At 45.2% G+C, this 13,172-nt stretch overlaps 1 protein-coding gene across 2 annotated transcripts in view; it reads left to right on the top strand.

Moving 5' to 3' along the window:
• The window catches only part of KDM4B (lysine demethylase 4B), a 609,325-nt gene that overhangs the window by 384,197 nt on the left and 211,956 nt on the right, over nucleotides 1-13,172 (top strand). For both annotated transcript variants that reach the window (XM_040322534.1, XM_040322533.1), the window contains exon 12: nucleotides 6,151-6,265. In XM_040322534.1, the coding sequence (XP_040178468.1) occupies nucleotides 6,151-6,265 (115 nt within the window). The remainder of the gene's footprint in view (nucleotides 1-6,150; nucleotides 6,266-13,172) is intronic.

Genomic DNA, 13,172 nt, shown 5'->3' with positions numbered 1-13,172 from the left:
AATCTCTCCAGTATCTTTCCAGCTATAGAAGTTAAACTAACAGGTCTATAGTTACTCGACAAAGACTTTGTTCCCTTTTTAAATATGGGCACTACATTGGCCCTGTGCCAATCCAGTGGTACTAATCCTGTCATTAATGAGTCCCTAAAAATTAGATACAATGGCTTTGAAATGACAGAGCTCAATTCTTTAACCACTTCCAGACCGAAGGTGTTTTTCAGATTTGGCATTTACAAGACTAAGCCCAGGTTCACACTGGGTGCGATTTCATTCGATTTGAGATGCGATTTCACATGTGAAATCGCATCTCAAATGCCGCCAATTGTCGGCAATGGCGCCGTCCTAATCGGTGCGACGCCGCATCTGCGGCGCTGCACCGATTTCAAAAAGTAGTTCTTGTACTACTTTTTGCGATTTCGGGCCGCGATTTACATAGACATCTGTGCAGAAACCTGCACAGATGTCTCTTAAATCGCGGCCGAAATCGGGACTGCCGGCGGGAGTGAAATCGTGCGAGTTCAGCTGAACTCGCACGGCTTCACTCCCGCAGCCCAGTGTGAACCAGGGCTAAAACAGTTTTTTTTTGCTAGAAAATTACTTAAAACCCCCAAAAATTATATATTTTTTTTTCTTCTAACACCCTAGAGAATAAAATGGCGGTCATCGCAATACTTTTTGTCACACAGTATTTGCGCAGCGGTCTTACAAGCGCACTTTTTTTGAAAAAAATTCACTTTTTTGAATTAAAAAATAAGACAACAATAAATTTGGCCCATTTTTTTTATATATTGTGAAAGATAATGTTATGCCGAGTAACATGATACCCAACATGTCACGCTTTAAAATTGCGCCCGCTCGTGGCATGGCGTCAAACTTTTACCCTTAAAAATCTCGATAGGCGACGTTTAAAAAATTCTATAGGTTGCATTTTTTGAGCTACAGAGTAGCTCTAACGATCGCGGCGATACCTCACTTGTGTGGTTTGAATACCGTTTTCATATGCGGGCGCTACTCGCATATGCGTTCGCTTCTGCGCGCAAGCTCGTCGGGACGGGGCGCTTTAAAAACATTTTTTTTTGTTTTCTTATTTATTTTTATTGATTTTATTATTTTTTACACTGAAATAAAAAAAAAAAAAATAATTATCACTTTTATTCCTATTACAAGGAATGTAAACATCCCTTGTAATAGAAAAAAGCATGACAGGTCCTCTTAAATATGAGATCTGGGGTCAAAAAGACGTTGGCGTCCTTTTTTCCCCACAAATAGAGCTTTCTTTTGGTGGTATTTGATCACCTCGGCGGTTTTTATTTTTTGCGCTATAAACAAAAATAGAGCGACAATTTTGAAAAAAATGCAATATTTTTTACTTTTTGCTATAATAAATATCCCCCAAAAACATATATAAAATTTATTTTTTTCCTCAGTTTAGGCCGATACGTATTCTTGTACCTATTTTTGGTAAAAAAAATCGCAATAAGCGTTTATCGATTGGTTTGCGCAAAATTTATAGCGTTTACAAAATAGGGGATAGTTTTATTGCATTTTTATTATTTTTTTTTTTTTTACTACTAATGGCGCCGATCAGCGATTTTTTTCGTGACTGCGACATTATGGCGGACACTTCGGACAATTTTGACACATTTTTGTGATTTTTGTCATTTTCACAGCAAAAAATGCATTTAAATTGCATTCTTTATTGTGAAAATGACAGTTGCAGTTTGGGAGTTAACCACAGGGGGCGCTGTAGGATTTGGTGTACACTGTGTGTGTGTTTACAACTGTAGGGGGGGTGTGGCTGTAGGAATGACGTCATCGATCGAGTCTCCCTATATAAGGGAGCACTCGATCAATGCTGCGCCATAGTGAAGCACGGGGAAGCCGTGTTTACATACGGCTCTCCCCGTTCTTCAGCTCCGGGGAGCGATCGCGACGGAGCGGCTAAAAACAAATAGCCGCGCCGTCGTCCCGGATCGCTCCCCGAGGGGACCCGACCGCCGCAAGTCGCGGGGGGGGTCCCGATCGGACCCCCGACCCACGTCCAGGCAGGGACGTACAGGTACGCCAATGTGCCTGTACGTGCCATTCTGCCGACGTATATGTACATGCGGCGGTCGGGAAGGGGTTAAAAAAATGATAACAAAAAAATTGTCTCTTTAAGAGGCTGGGCGGGACTGACGTTTTGACGTCCCTTCCGCCCTGCAAAGCTATGAGGACGGGTGGGGGCCATCTTGCCCTCACTCAAGTCCTCACACACCAGCAGGTGGGAGAATGGATGGACAGCCGCACTCCAAAAAGTCTAGTTGAAAAAAGACGTGCTCTTTATTGTAAAAAGGAAAAAATGCACAGCACACAACAGCATACAGTGGGATAGACAGCTGATGCGTTTCACATTAACAACTAATGCTTAGTCACACACCAGGCGGCAGCATCCGATCTCCTCCGCCGCTACCGACGGCTCCGGTAAGCGGCGGAGGGCGCGGAAGAGCGGCGGGAGGGGGGGGCCCCCTCTCCCGCCACCGATAACGGCGATCTCGCGGCGAATCCGCAGCGGAGACCGCCGTTATCGTTTACACAGCCGCCCACTGTAAAGATGGATACCTCGGTTGTGGCAGCAGCTGCTGCCGTTACCGAGATATCCAGCTTCAAAAACAGGGCGTACATATACAGTGGGCGGTTGGTAAGTGGTTAAGGATCTGTGGGTGGATGCCATCAGGCCTAGGTGCTTTATCCACCTTTATTCTGTCTAAATATTCTGGACCATATCACTTTTAAGCCATTGTGTATCATTTGGGGCTTTGTCACTACCACCTCCATTATGGACACGAGCTCCCCCATGCTCCTTTGTATACACAGAGCTGAAGAAAGTATTTAATAAATTGGCCTTCTCTTTGTCCCCAGTCACCCATTCTAGATTATTTTGTAAAGGGCCTACATGCTCAGACATGACTTTTTTACTATTAATATACTGTATTTGAAGAATTTTTTGGGGGTTTGTCCTACTATCTTTTGCAATCTGTCATTCGTTTTGAATTTTTGCATCCTTGATTTCCTTTTTACATATCCTGATATATGCTTTGTAACATTTAAACACTAGTGTTCTTTCATTTTTTTTAAAAGCTCTTTTCTTATAGTTTATAACTTTTTTAACTTTGGCGGTGAGCCACAAAGGTTTTATTTTTAGCCTTTTAAACTTATTGCCCATGGGAATATACTTTGCAGTGAGTTCACAAACAGTCTTTTTGAGGAATTCCCATTTCTGTTCTGTGCCCTTGATGCCAATATTCTCTCCCAGTCTAAGTCCTGGAGAGCAGCCCTCATCCTTGGAAAATTTGCTCTCTTGATATTAAGTGTTTTTATCTTTGCCGTATGTGGTTTTTGCTTACAGCTAACATCAAATGAAATCATGTTATGGTCACTGCTACCCAGGTGTTCTTTTATCTGAACATTAGTAATATGCTCTGCATGGTTTGAGATTACCATGTCCAACAGAGCATCATTCCTAGTTGGGGCCTCAATAAGCTGGACCATAAAATTGTCCTGCAATAGGTTTATAAATTGTTGCCCTTTAACTGTCCCAGCAGTGCCATTACTCCAGTTAATTTCTGGGTAGTTAAAATCCCCCATTGTTATCACCGTCCCAGCCCTTGCAGCCCTTTCCATTTGTGCAAGGAGCCGAGTCTCCACCTCTTCATTAACATTGGGAGGTCTATAACAAACTCCAATGATTAACTTGGAACTATGCACATCTGTATGCAGTTCCACCCATAATGCTTCAGACTCATTACAACTCTCCATCCACCATGTCCTTTTTCACACTCGCTTTAAGATCACTTCTCACATAGAGACAGACCCCTCCACCTTTAATTTTTACCCTGTCTTTCCGAAAGAGTGCATAGCCAGGAATATTAATAGCCCAGTCATGTGAGGAATGAAGCCAAGTTTCAGCAATACAGATTACATCATAGCTCTCCTGATGCACCAGAGCTTCCAACTCACCTATTTTGCTTGGCAGACTTCTGTCATTGGTGAACAAACAATTTACTGCATTAATATATTTTGAACGGTCACATACTATCCTCTTGGGTGTTCCGGGATTGCAACTGGGACCTGCTACTCTACTTACCTTGGGTTTATGTTCTTTGGTTACCCTACCACTAATGCCCCTAATACTACCCTCTTGAATATGTTCCATACTGACTATCTCTATCTCTGGACCCTCCTACAACCAACCCCCCCCCCCCCCCCTGTCGCCTAGTTTAAAAAAAAAAACTCGAACTTTTTGGCCATCCTTATTCCCAGCTGATCTACACCCTCATTTAGGCTGATATCCCAGCTGATCTGCACCCTCCTCATTTAGGTGCAGTCTGTCCCTTCTATAGTACTCGTTATCGACTGAGAAGTCGGCCCAGTCCTCCAGGAACCCAAACCCCTCCTTACTACACCAGCTCTTCAGCCACTTGTTTACTTCCCTAATCTCCCTTTCTGGTGTGGCTCGATGTACCGGTAGTATTCCTGAGAATACTACCTTAGAGGTCCTTTTCCTCAATTTAGCTCCCAAGTCCCTAAAATCGTTCTTTAGGACACTCCATCTGCCTCTGACTTTGTCATTGGTGCCAACGTGCACCACGACAGCTGGGTCTTCCCCAGCCCCTCCCAGTAATCTGTCCACCAGATCCGTGATGTGCCGAACCTGAGCGCCCGGTAGACAACATACAGTTTGGCGCTTCAGGTCTTTGTTACAGATTGCCCTCTCTGTCCTTCTAAGAATTGAGTCCCCTACCACCAGAATCTGCCTTTCTCTTCGCTTCCCCCCCATTCTCACTGGAGGAGTTCTTCCCCTGGCAGCTAGGAGAGTCCCTCAGCTCCAGCAGTGCCGGTCCCTGACTGGTTTCACCAATGTCACTCAATGGAGCATACTTATTGGGATACTCGAGCCCTGGATCGGCCTCCCTGGCACTTGCCCCTCTACCCTTCCTGACTGTCACCCATCTACTATTTTCTAGTGCCTGCACCTCTTTGTCTCCACCCACCTCTGTGCTGGCCCCTGCCATCACCTGCTGGGTACATTTCCGGCTCTCCTTTAGTGTGGTGGGTCTTCCCAGTGCTGACAGTTGCTTCCTCAGATTCAGAACCTGGGCTTCCAGGGAAACAATGTGCTTACATTTAGCACAGCAATAATCTCCCTCGATCAGATAATCAAGGAATGCATACATGCCGCAAGATGTACACCGAGTCGCCTCGCCACACCCGCCGGGCATCGTACCTATTAATTTAATAAGGATTAGAGATTTTACCCTGTCCAAATTAGCTAACAACTAGCTTCCTGACACTACTACTCAACAAGACAATACACAGGTACTCAACAAGACAATGCACTCGCAGACCAGCATGCACTTGCAGACCTACAGACAGAGTTGATCAAGGGGCACAGGTCTCTCCTCTGCATTTTGTGATTTACTCCTAAGTACTGCTTTTCTACAAAATGGAAGCATTTTAGGGGCAGGAGGTGTTTTACAAGGCTGGCCAGTGGCTTTTGTTTGCTAGTGTCCAATTTCTCCTGAAGGCAGAAGTATAACCCATTGTGTCAGATTAACTACAGATCCTGTGTATCTCAGTGAACTTCAAGAAAAAGATTTTACATGAAATCTAGAAATCAAAGTTTTAGGTTTTTAGTTTGCATTGCATGATTTGATTTCCCAGAGTTAGCAGCCAGGTATATTATTTAATCATACAAGCTTCCCTACCTAACTTATTGGAAAAAGCTATACAAAAAGACAGCAACCATCCCAAAATATAAATAGCCTTTGCAGTAAGGGGCACATGGAAGAGCTTGACAAATCACAAGCAAGGACACTTACCATGTAGCCTGCAAAAAAACAAAACAAAAAAAACAAACAAATTGACCCTGTCTAACAATTCATGTTAAAAACGTTGTTTAATTGCACAGATTTCAAAATATACGTGGAAGCCACAGTGCCTCGCCAAGGCTCCTCTGTATACCACAGTGCTGACAGTATATTTCATTTTCCACAAGCTGGAGCATATATACTGTATTGGAGCATATATTACTGTGTTTTTGTATTGAAAGTAACAAGCTACTGTATACCATTTGACAACTTATAGTTATAGGAAAAACTTATTTTTCAGCATGCTGTCCTTTTCTCTAAAATGGAGATTAAAAAGAGCAGACGCCATCCATTAGGCAGGCCGCCTTCACGCTCCCCTATGTCTGTGGTGAAGCAAGATGTATCCAGTGATGATGGTGAGTGTTGTATCCAAAAATTTCCATTTTAATCTTCAGCTTCCTGTTTTTGTTGGTACAGGATAAGGTTTCACATCTTTTTTTTCTTTTACATTTATCAGCTTTATTTGAAAATATTGAAAAAATAAAGAAGAGAAGATTGTACTTACCAGAGTCAGAGTAGTTGTGTACAGCAAACAGTAACTTACCTGAACCTCAATGCACAACAGATTTGCCAGTAAATAGTTTATGTACATCAGATATAGTAATCTGGGCAATAGTGGTCCATCTATACAGATAGGATAGGTAATAGGGTGGTTAACCACTTCAGCACCAGAAGATTTGGCTGCTCAGTGACCAGAGCACTTTTTACATTTTGGCACTATGCTGCTTTAACTGGTAATTGCGTGGTCATGCATTGCTGTACCCAAACAAAATGTGCATCCTTTATTTCCTACAAATAGAGCTTTCTTTTGATGATATTTGATTGCTTATGCAATTTTTATTTTTTTTGCAATATAAGCGGAAAAAGACAGAAAATTTAGAAAAAAATATATATTTTCTACTTTTTGTTATACAAAAAAAAATCAATAAACTCAATGTTTGTCATACATTTAGGCTTTGGTAAAAAAAAAGTCAATAAGCATATATTTATTGGTTTGCGTGAAAGTTATAGCGTCTAAAACTAGGGTACATTTTCTGGAATTTATGCAGCTTTTAGTTTGACTTTTATTTCTTGAGGTGCTAAAATGGCAGGTCAGTACAAACGCCCCTCAAATGACCCCACTTTGGAAAGTAGTCACCCCAAGGAAATTGCTGAGAGGTATGGTGGGTATTTTGCAGATCTCACTTTTTGTCATAAAGTTTTGAAAATTGCAATATGCCAGAGATAGGGGACCCCGGATTTAGACCTGCTAGCTTCCAGGCTCGACAGGAAGTTGGACAACTTTGTGTCTCGAGATCTGCTGGCCTACGGAACGGATGCTCTGATAATTCCTTGGAATCAGTTTTCACTGATCTATGCATTCCCCCCCCAATCCCTTTCTTACAGAGATTACTGTGCAGGATCGAGGAGGGAATACCAGTACTCCTAGTGGCCCCAAATTGGCCCAGGGGGTTTTGGTACGCCAAGATCATAAAGATGGTAGTAGGAAGACCTTGGGTGCTTTCACTACGCCAGGATCTGCTGTCACAGGGTCCAGTGTTCCACCCTTGCTTACAGAAGCTAAATTTGACGGTCTGGCTACTGAAACCTACATTTTGAAGAAATTAGGGCTCTCGGGTCCAGTTCTTTCTACATTCATTAATGCAAGAAAGCCAGCCTCCAGGCTTATCTACTACAGAGTCTGTAAGGTGTATGTTTCCTGGTGTGAATCCAGAGGATGGAATCCTCAAAAGTATGCCATCAGTAGGATTTTCGCCTTTTGCCAATTGGGAGTGGATATGAAATTAGCCCTGAGTACCATCAAGGGTCAAATATTGGCTCTATCAGTCTTTTTTCAGAGACCACTGGCATCTTTCTCTAGTTCGGGCTTTCATTCAGGGAGTACTGCGGATAAATCCGCCAGTCAAGTCTCCCTTATGTCCCTAGGATTTGAACTTAGTATTGTCAGTCTTGCAAAAGCAACCTTTTGAACCTATCTGCCATATTCCTTTGATTCTTTTGAGCAGGAAATTGGCCTTTTTGATTGCTATCTCTTCTGCTAGAAGAGTATCAGAGTTAGCAGCTCTTTCTTATAAAGAGCCTTATTTAGTTTGTCACAAAGACAAAATTGTACTATGCCCCTATCCTACCTTTCTTCCAAAGGTGGTGTCGGTGTTTCATTTAAATCAAGACATTGTTTTTCTTGAGCCGCGGACAGCGGGGGAAAAGTTATTGAACTCTCTAGATATAGTGAGAGCAGTACAAGTTTATCTGCAGGCAACTGCTCAGATACGTAAAACAGAGGTTTTGTTTATTTTGCCAGATGATCCTAAGAAGGGTCAAGCGGCATCAAAATCCACCATTTCTAGGTGGATTCGACAAGTAACTATTCAAGCTTATAGTTTAAGGAATAGGATTCCTCCTTTTTCTGTTAAGGTTCACTCGACCAGGGCAAGAAGTGCTTCATTGGCAGTGCTTCACCAGGATTCGATGGCTCAGATCTGTAAAGCTGCAACTTGGCTTTCAGTCCATACATTTACCAAATTCTATCAAATAGATGTGAAAGGACATGAGAATTCCGCCTTTGGGCGTAGTGTGCTGTTGGCAGTGGTATAGGGCTTCTTGTCCGTTAAGCAGTCAGGTTGATCTGTGTCTCCCACCCCTCATTGAGCATTGCTCTTGGACGTCCCACTATGTAATGAATAGAGGCTCTGTGTCCCGTGGTGTACGATAAAGAAAATAGGATTTTTATAACGGCTTACCTGTAAAATCCTTTTCTCGGAGTACACCACGGGACACAGAGGTCCCCCTTCTTATGGGATCCTTACTGCTTTGCTACAAAAACTGACGTACTTCCCTTATGGAAGGGATTATATAGAGGGGAACTTGTCTTCATTGGTTGTGCCAGTGTCCAATCACCTCTGGTGAGCTATATGACCCACTAAGTAATGAATAGAGGCTCTGTGTCCCATGGTGTCCCATTTTCAAAAACAAATGAGAGCTGCAAAATACTCACCATGGCTCTTAGTAAATACCTTGGGGGGTGTCAACTTTCCAAAATTAGGTAATTTGGGGGGGGGGGGGGTTGTGCTATCCTGACATTTCAGGGCCTCCGTAACTGTGTTGCTAGGCTTCTAAAAAGTCTTGCACATGTGGTAACCCCGTAGTAAGGAGAAGCAGCACGATGTATTTTGCAGTGCAATTTCACATATGCCCATGACATTTCAGGTAGAGCTGCACGATTAATCGCAAATTGATCTTGATTCATCCCCAAGGCCGGATGACCTTGGGGATGTGTGCGACCATAGGAAAGTCCCCGGCTTCGGCCTAGCTCCGGAGCAGCGGCCATCTTGGTACACCTGGCGGCGGCTGTCTCGTCAGGAAGGGACGTTTTGTCGCCGCCATCTTGCTCCACCCCACACTCCTGCACAGTAATGTTAGTGAGAAGGGGGCAAGCGGACATCTTGTTACACCCAACAGAGTTTTAAATTTCACAGTTATTTTCAACACAAAACGGAGCTTATGTGCTTAAATACAGTATATGTAAATCTGACAGACTGTTTACATGTTAAATTTTAAAAGCAGTAGCAAACCTTACATGCTTGCTTATGTGACAGAACACCTCTGATTTTTACATTAAGTTAAATGTGAAAATCAGAGCTGTTCTGTCACATTAGCAGCCATGTAAGGTCAGCAGGTTTGCTGCGGCTTTTAAAAGGTAACTTGTAAACAGTCTGTCAGATTTACATATACTGTATTTAAGCACATAAGCTCCGTTTTGTGTTAAAAAAATAACTTTAAAGCGGAGCTCCACCAAGAAAAACAAAAATTCTAAAATGCTGCATACCTGAAGTGCCTGTTGCTAGGCAGATCGTCCTAATCTGCCACTTCCTGATCCACGTTCCGTCGTCTTTCTTCTGCTCCTCGGCTGCCTCCTGGGAAATGGGGGAGCGTTGTCTTCTGGGACCTTGTGTGTGTCCCAGGAAACATCATCCATTCACGTTGCGCCGCTCGCACATGTGCAGTAGGGAATTGGGCGGTGAAGCCGCAAGGCTTCACTTCCTAATTTCCTTACCGAGGTAGGAGGCGGGGCAGCCGAGACCCGAGCGTTTGCTCGGCTGCAGTCATTGCGGGCACCCTGCACAGGTAAGTCTCCTTATTAAAAGTCAGCAGCTACAGTGTTAGTAGCTGCTGACTTTTAATTTTCTCTTTCGTTCATGGACGGACACAACCTTAATCTTGACAACGTGGGAAATAGCCTATCTTTAGGAGTGACTAGGCAGAAAGTGTTAACAACTTCAAAGCTGAACCCCCCCGCCCAGGGTGCAGTCCCACGGACTATATCCCCTCAGCCTGCACCAAGCAGTTCAGTTTTTTTTTTGCCTAGTTAAGGAGAAGACATTGCTCCCTTGGGCCCATATGCTTGGAGGCTTTTATTTTTTGGATTTGTTATTTATTTTTTTATTTAAGTTTTTCCTGCGATCTTCGATCATAGCTACGCACTGGGTCGTCCACGACATGCCCGCCGCTCTACGGGTGGCCGGTGAGCTATACACTTCAGGGCTTGCATAGGACCCCGGTCTACAGGGCCGAGTCGCAGTAGCCTGGCCGACAGCCACCTCCGTTACCATGCGGTAGATGTGCTGTCCAGGATGCTTCCAGCATAAACCCATAGGAAGTAGCTACTACCTTGCTTTAGCAAGAAGACAGAGCTGGGCATCCCTGGAGAGGTGAGTAAAGGGCCTTATCCCCCTTCTCCCCTCCCTCCCCCCTCCTCCTCCTTCTTAGACACTCTGAGCTAGCTGCTGGGCAGGGGTTCCTCTGGGGAGCTTCAATTGGGGAACCATAAGTCACTAAATCAGTGTATAAGCTGCAAAAGAGATTCTGCTTACCTGTGTGTCCTGCTCCATGCCGTTGGCGGCCATGTTTGGTGTGTCCATGCTGTATTTCTTTACTTGCACAATGTATAAAGCTGCATAAGAGATTCTGCTTACATGTGTGTCCTGCTCCATGCTGTCGACGGCCATGTTTGGCCTGTCCATGCTGTATTTCTTTACTTACACAGTGTATAATGCTGCATAAGAGATTCTGCTTACCTGTGTGTTCTGCTCCATGCTGGCCGCGGCCATGTTTGGTATGTCCATGCTGTATTCTTTACTTGCACAATGTATAAAGCTGCATAAGAGATTCTGCTTACCTGTGTGTCCTGCTCCATGCCGTTGGCGGCCATGTTTGGTTTGTCCATGCTGTATTTCTTGCACAATGTATAAAGCTGAATAAAAGATTCTGCTACCTGTGTGTCCTGCTCCATGCTATCGACGGCCATGATTGGTGTGTCCATGCTGTATTTTTTTACTTGCACTGGCGACCATGTCCTTGTAGCCGCATCTGCATTGGCCTCTAGCGATGCTTGGCGGCCATTTTCCTGGTGATTTCTGCTGATGTGTACTGACTGCTGCATTACTCTGCTGCACTGTGGTTTTCTGCCATGTTGGCCTCTAGTGTCAGATCGGCAGCCATTTTACCATAGATCAGACCATCTTAAAACTGCAGATGAACAGATACACGCTGTTGACTGATCAGTCTGAAAGATTGACAAAAATAGCAGCCCCACAAACAGCTTTTGATCCCAGCTTTTGGAGAGCACAGATCGACATACACACTCTGCAGGAAGCAGCTCTGCTAGCTAAACCATCTACACGGTTCCTGGGTGGTGAGTCCTCTGGGGGGGGGGGGGACCCCTTGTCTCTCCTGCAGCCAGGAGGGGAGTCCCTGTGTCAGGTGTGTGGACAGCATGGCGTCAGAAGCAGACGCTTTTTCCCCCGAGACACCTGAGTGTATCGGTGGACGCCATGTCGGCAATCCTAGATGCCTTTGTGGCCAAGGTGGAAGCAACGCGTGGGAGAATGGGGGCTAGAAAGCGCCCCCTCCCCCGCCATCTGCTGGGGACAACTCGGATGCGGAGCCGGGTACAGCTAGCGCTCATGACCCTGGCTCTGAGGTATCTGAGGATGCGGACCAAGATCGCCCAGACAGTGAGGACGACCTCAGACCCAGGTCAGCAGGCGATAGGGCTCTAGTAAGTGACCTTATCACCGCAGTGCGAGATACTCAAAAAATAGAGGGGTCAGCAGACACGCCGGTCCCTTTTGGGTTCCGCAAGGCAACCCGCACTGCTAAAGTGTCTCCTTGTTTGTCTTATTTAGACAAACTTTTATACAAGGAGTGGGATAAACCACAGAATGTTTTTTCAGATCCTAAAAATCTAGCGGTGCGTTACCCTCTTGAAGAGAGTTTCTTGAAAAGATTGACCACGCCCTCGATAGTGGACCCTCCTGTGTCCAGATTAAACAAGCTAACCACTATACCAGTTGGAGGGGGCTCCCGCCTTCAAAGACCCTGCGGACGAGAAGGCTGAGGCGATCACCCGCAACCTGTACACGGTAGTGGGTTCAGCGGTACGCCCAACCATAGTTGGGGCCCTGGTGTCTCAGACACTCGCGGAATGGGCAAAGATGCTGCTCAATGGGTTACAACCACGTCAGGCTTCCTCGAACGAGGTAGCCCTAGCTGACCAACTAGTACAAGGCCTAAAATTCATTTGTTAATCGGCCTTGGACCCTATTCCTCTGCTGGCCAGAGCTTCAGGTCAGGCGGTGGTGTTGCGCTGTCTACTTCCAAGAAAGCCCTGATGGACTTGCCCTTTAAGGGCGACAGACTTTTTGGTACTTCCCTGGATGACATAATTAAAGATGCTACAGGAGGTAAGAGCACACTGCTCCCACAGTCAAAAAAAGGGAAGGAGCCACGCCGTAGGCAAGGGCCCTTGTTTACCGCACACAAGCGTTTTTTTTCGTTCACCCAGTACGGCGGGTAAAAGACCACAGGCCGATAAAGCGCCTGCTCAGGGACTGAGACGTCCCTGGTTTCGCAAACCCAACAAACCTGCAGACAAAGCTACGTCTGCATGAAGGTTTGCCCCCACCCATCTCTCTGGGACGTCTTCGAATTCGCGACCCGGTGGACATCTCGGGTCCCCGGGTTTGCAAAGTAGTGACTTCAGGGTACAAGATAGAACTTCTATCTTGCCCACCAAACAGATTTTTTTCCCTCCAACCACCAGCTACAACCGACTCGTCGGGAAACCCTATTTGGGACAGTTCAAGACCTGCTGAAACGCGAGGGTGCTTATTCCTGTCCCAGTACAGGATCGGTTTCAGGGGTTTTACTCCAATCTGTTCATAGTACCAAAGAAGGAGGGCGTTCGCCCAATTCTGGACCTCA

Source organism: Rana temporaria, chromosome 1, assembly GCF_905171775.1.
Source record: "Rana temporaria chromosome 1, aRanTem1.1, whole genome shotgun sequence".
In the NCBI taxonomy this organism is placed as follows: Eukaryota; Metazoa; Chordata; class Amphibia; order Anura; family Ranidae; genus Rana; species Rana temporaria.
Note: the sequence above shows the minus strand (reverse complement) of the source record. Positions and strands in the feature narration are given on the sequence as shown.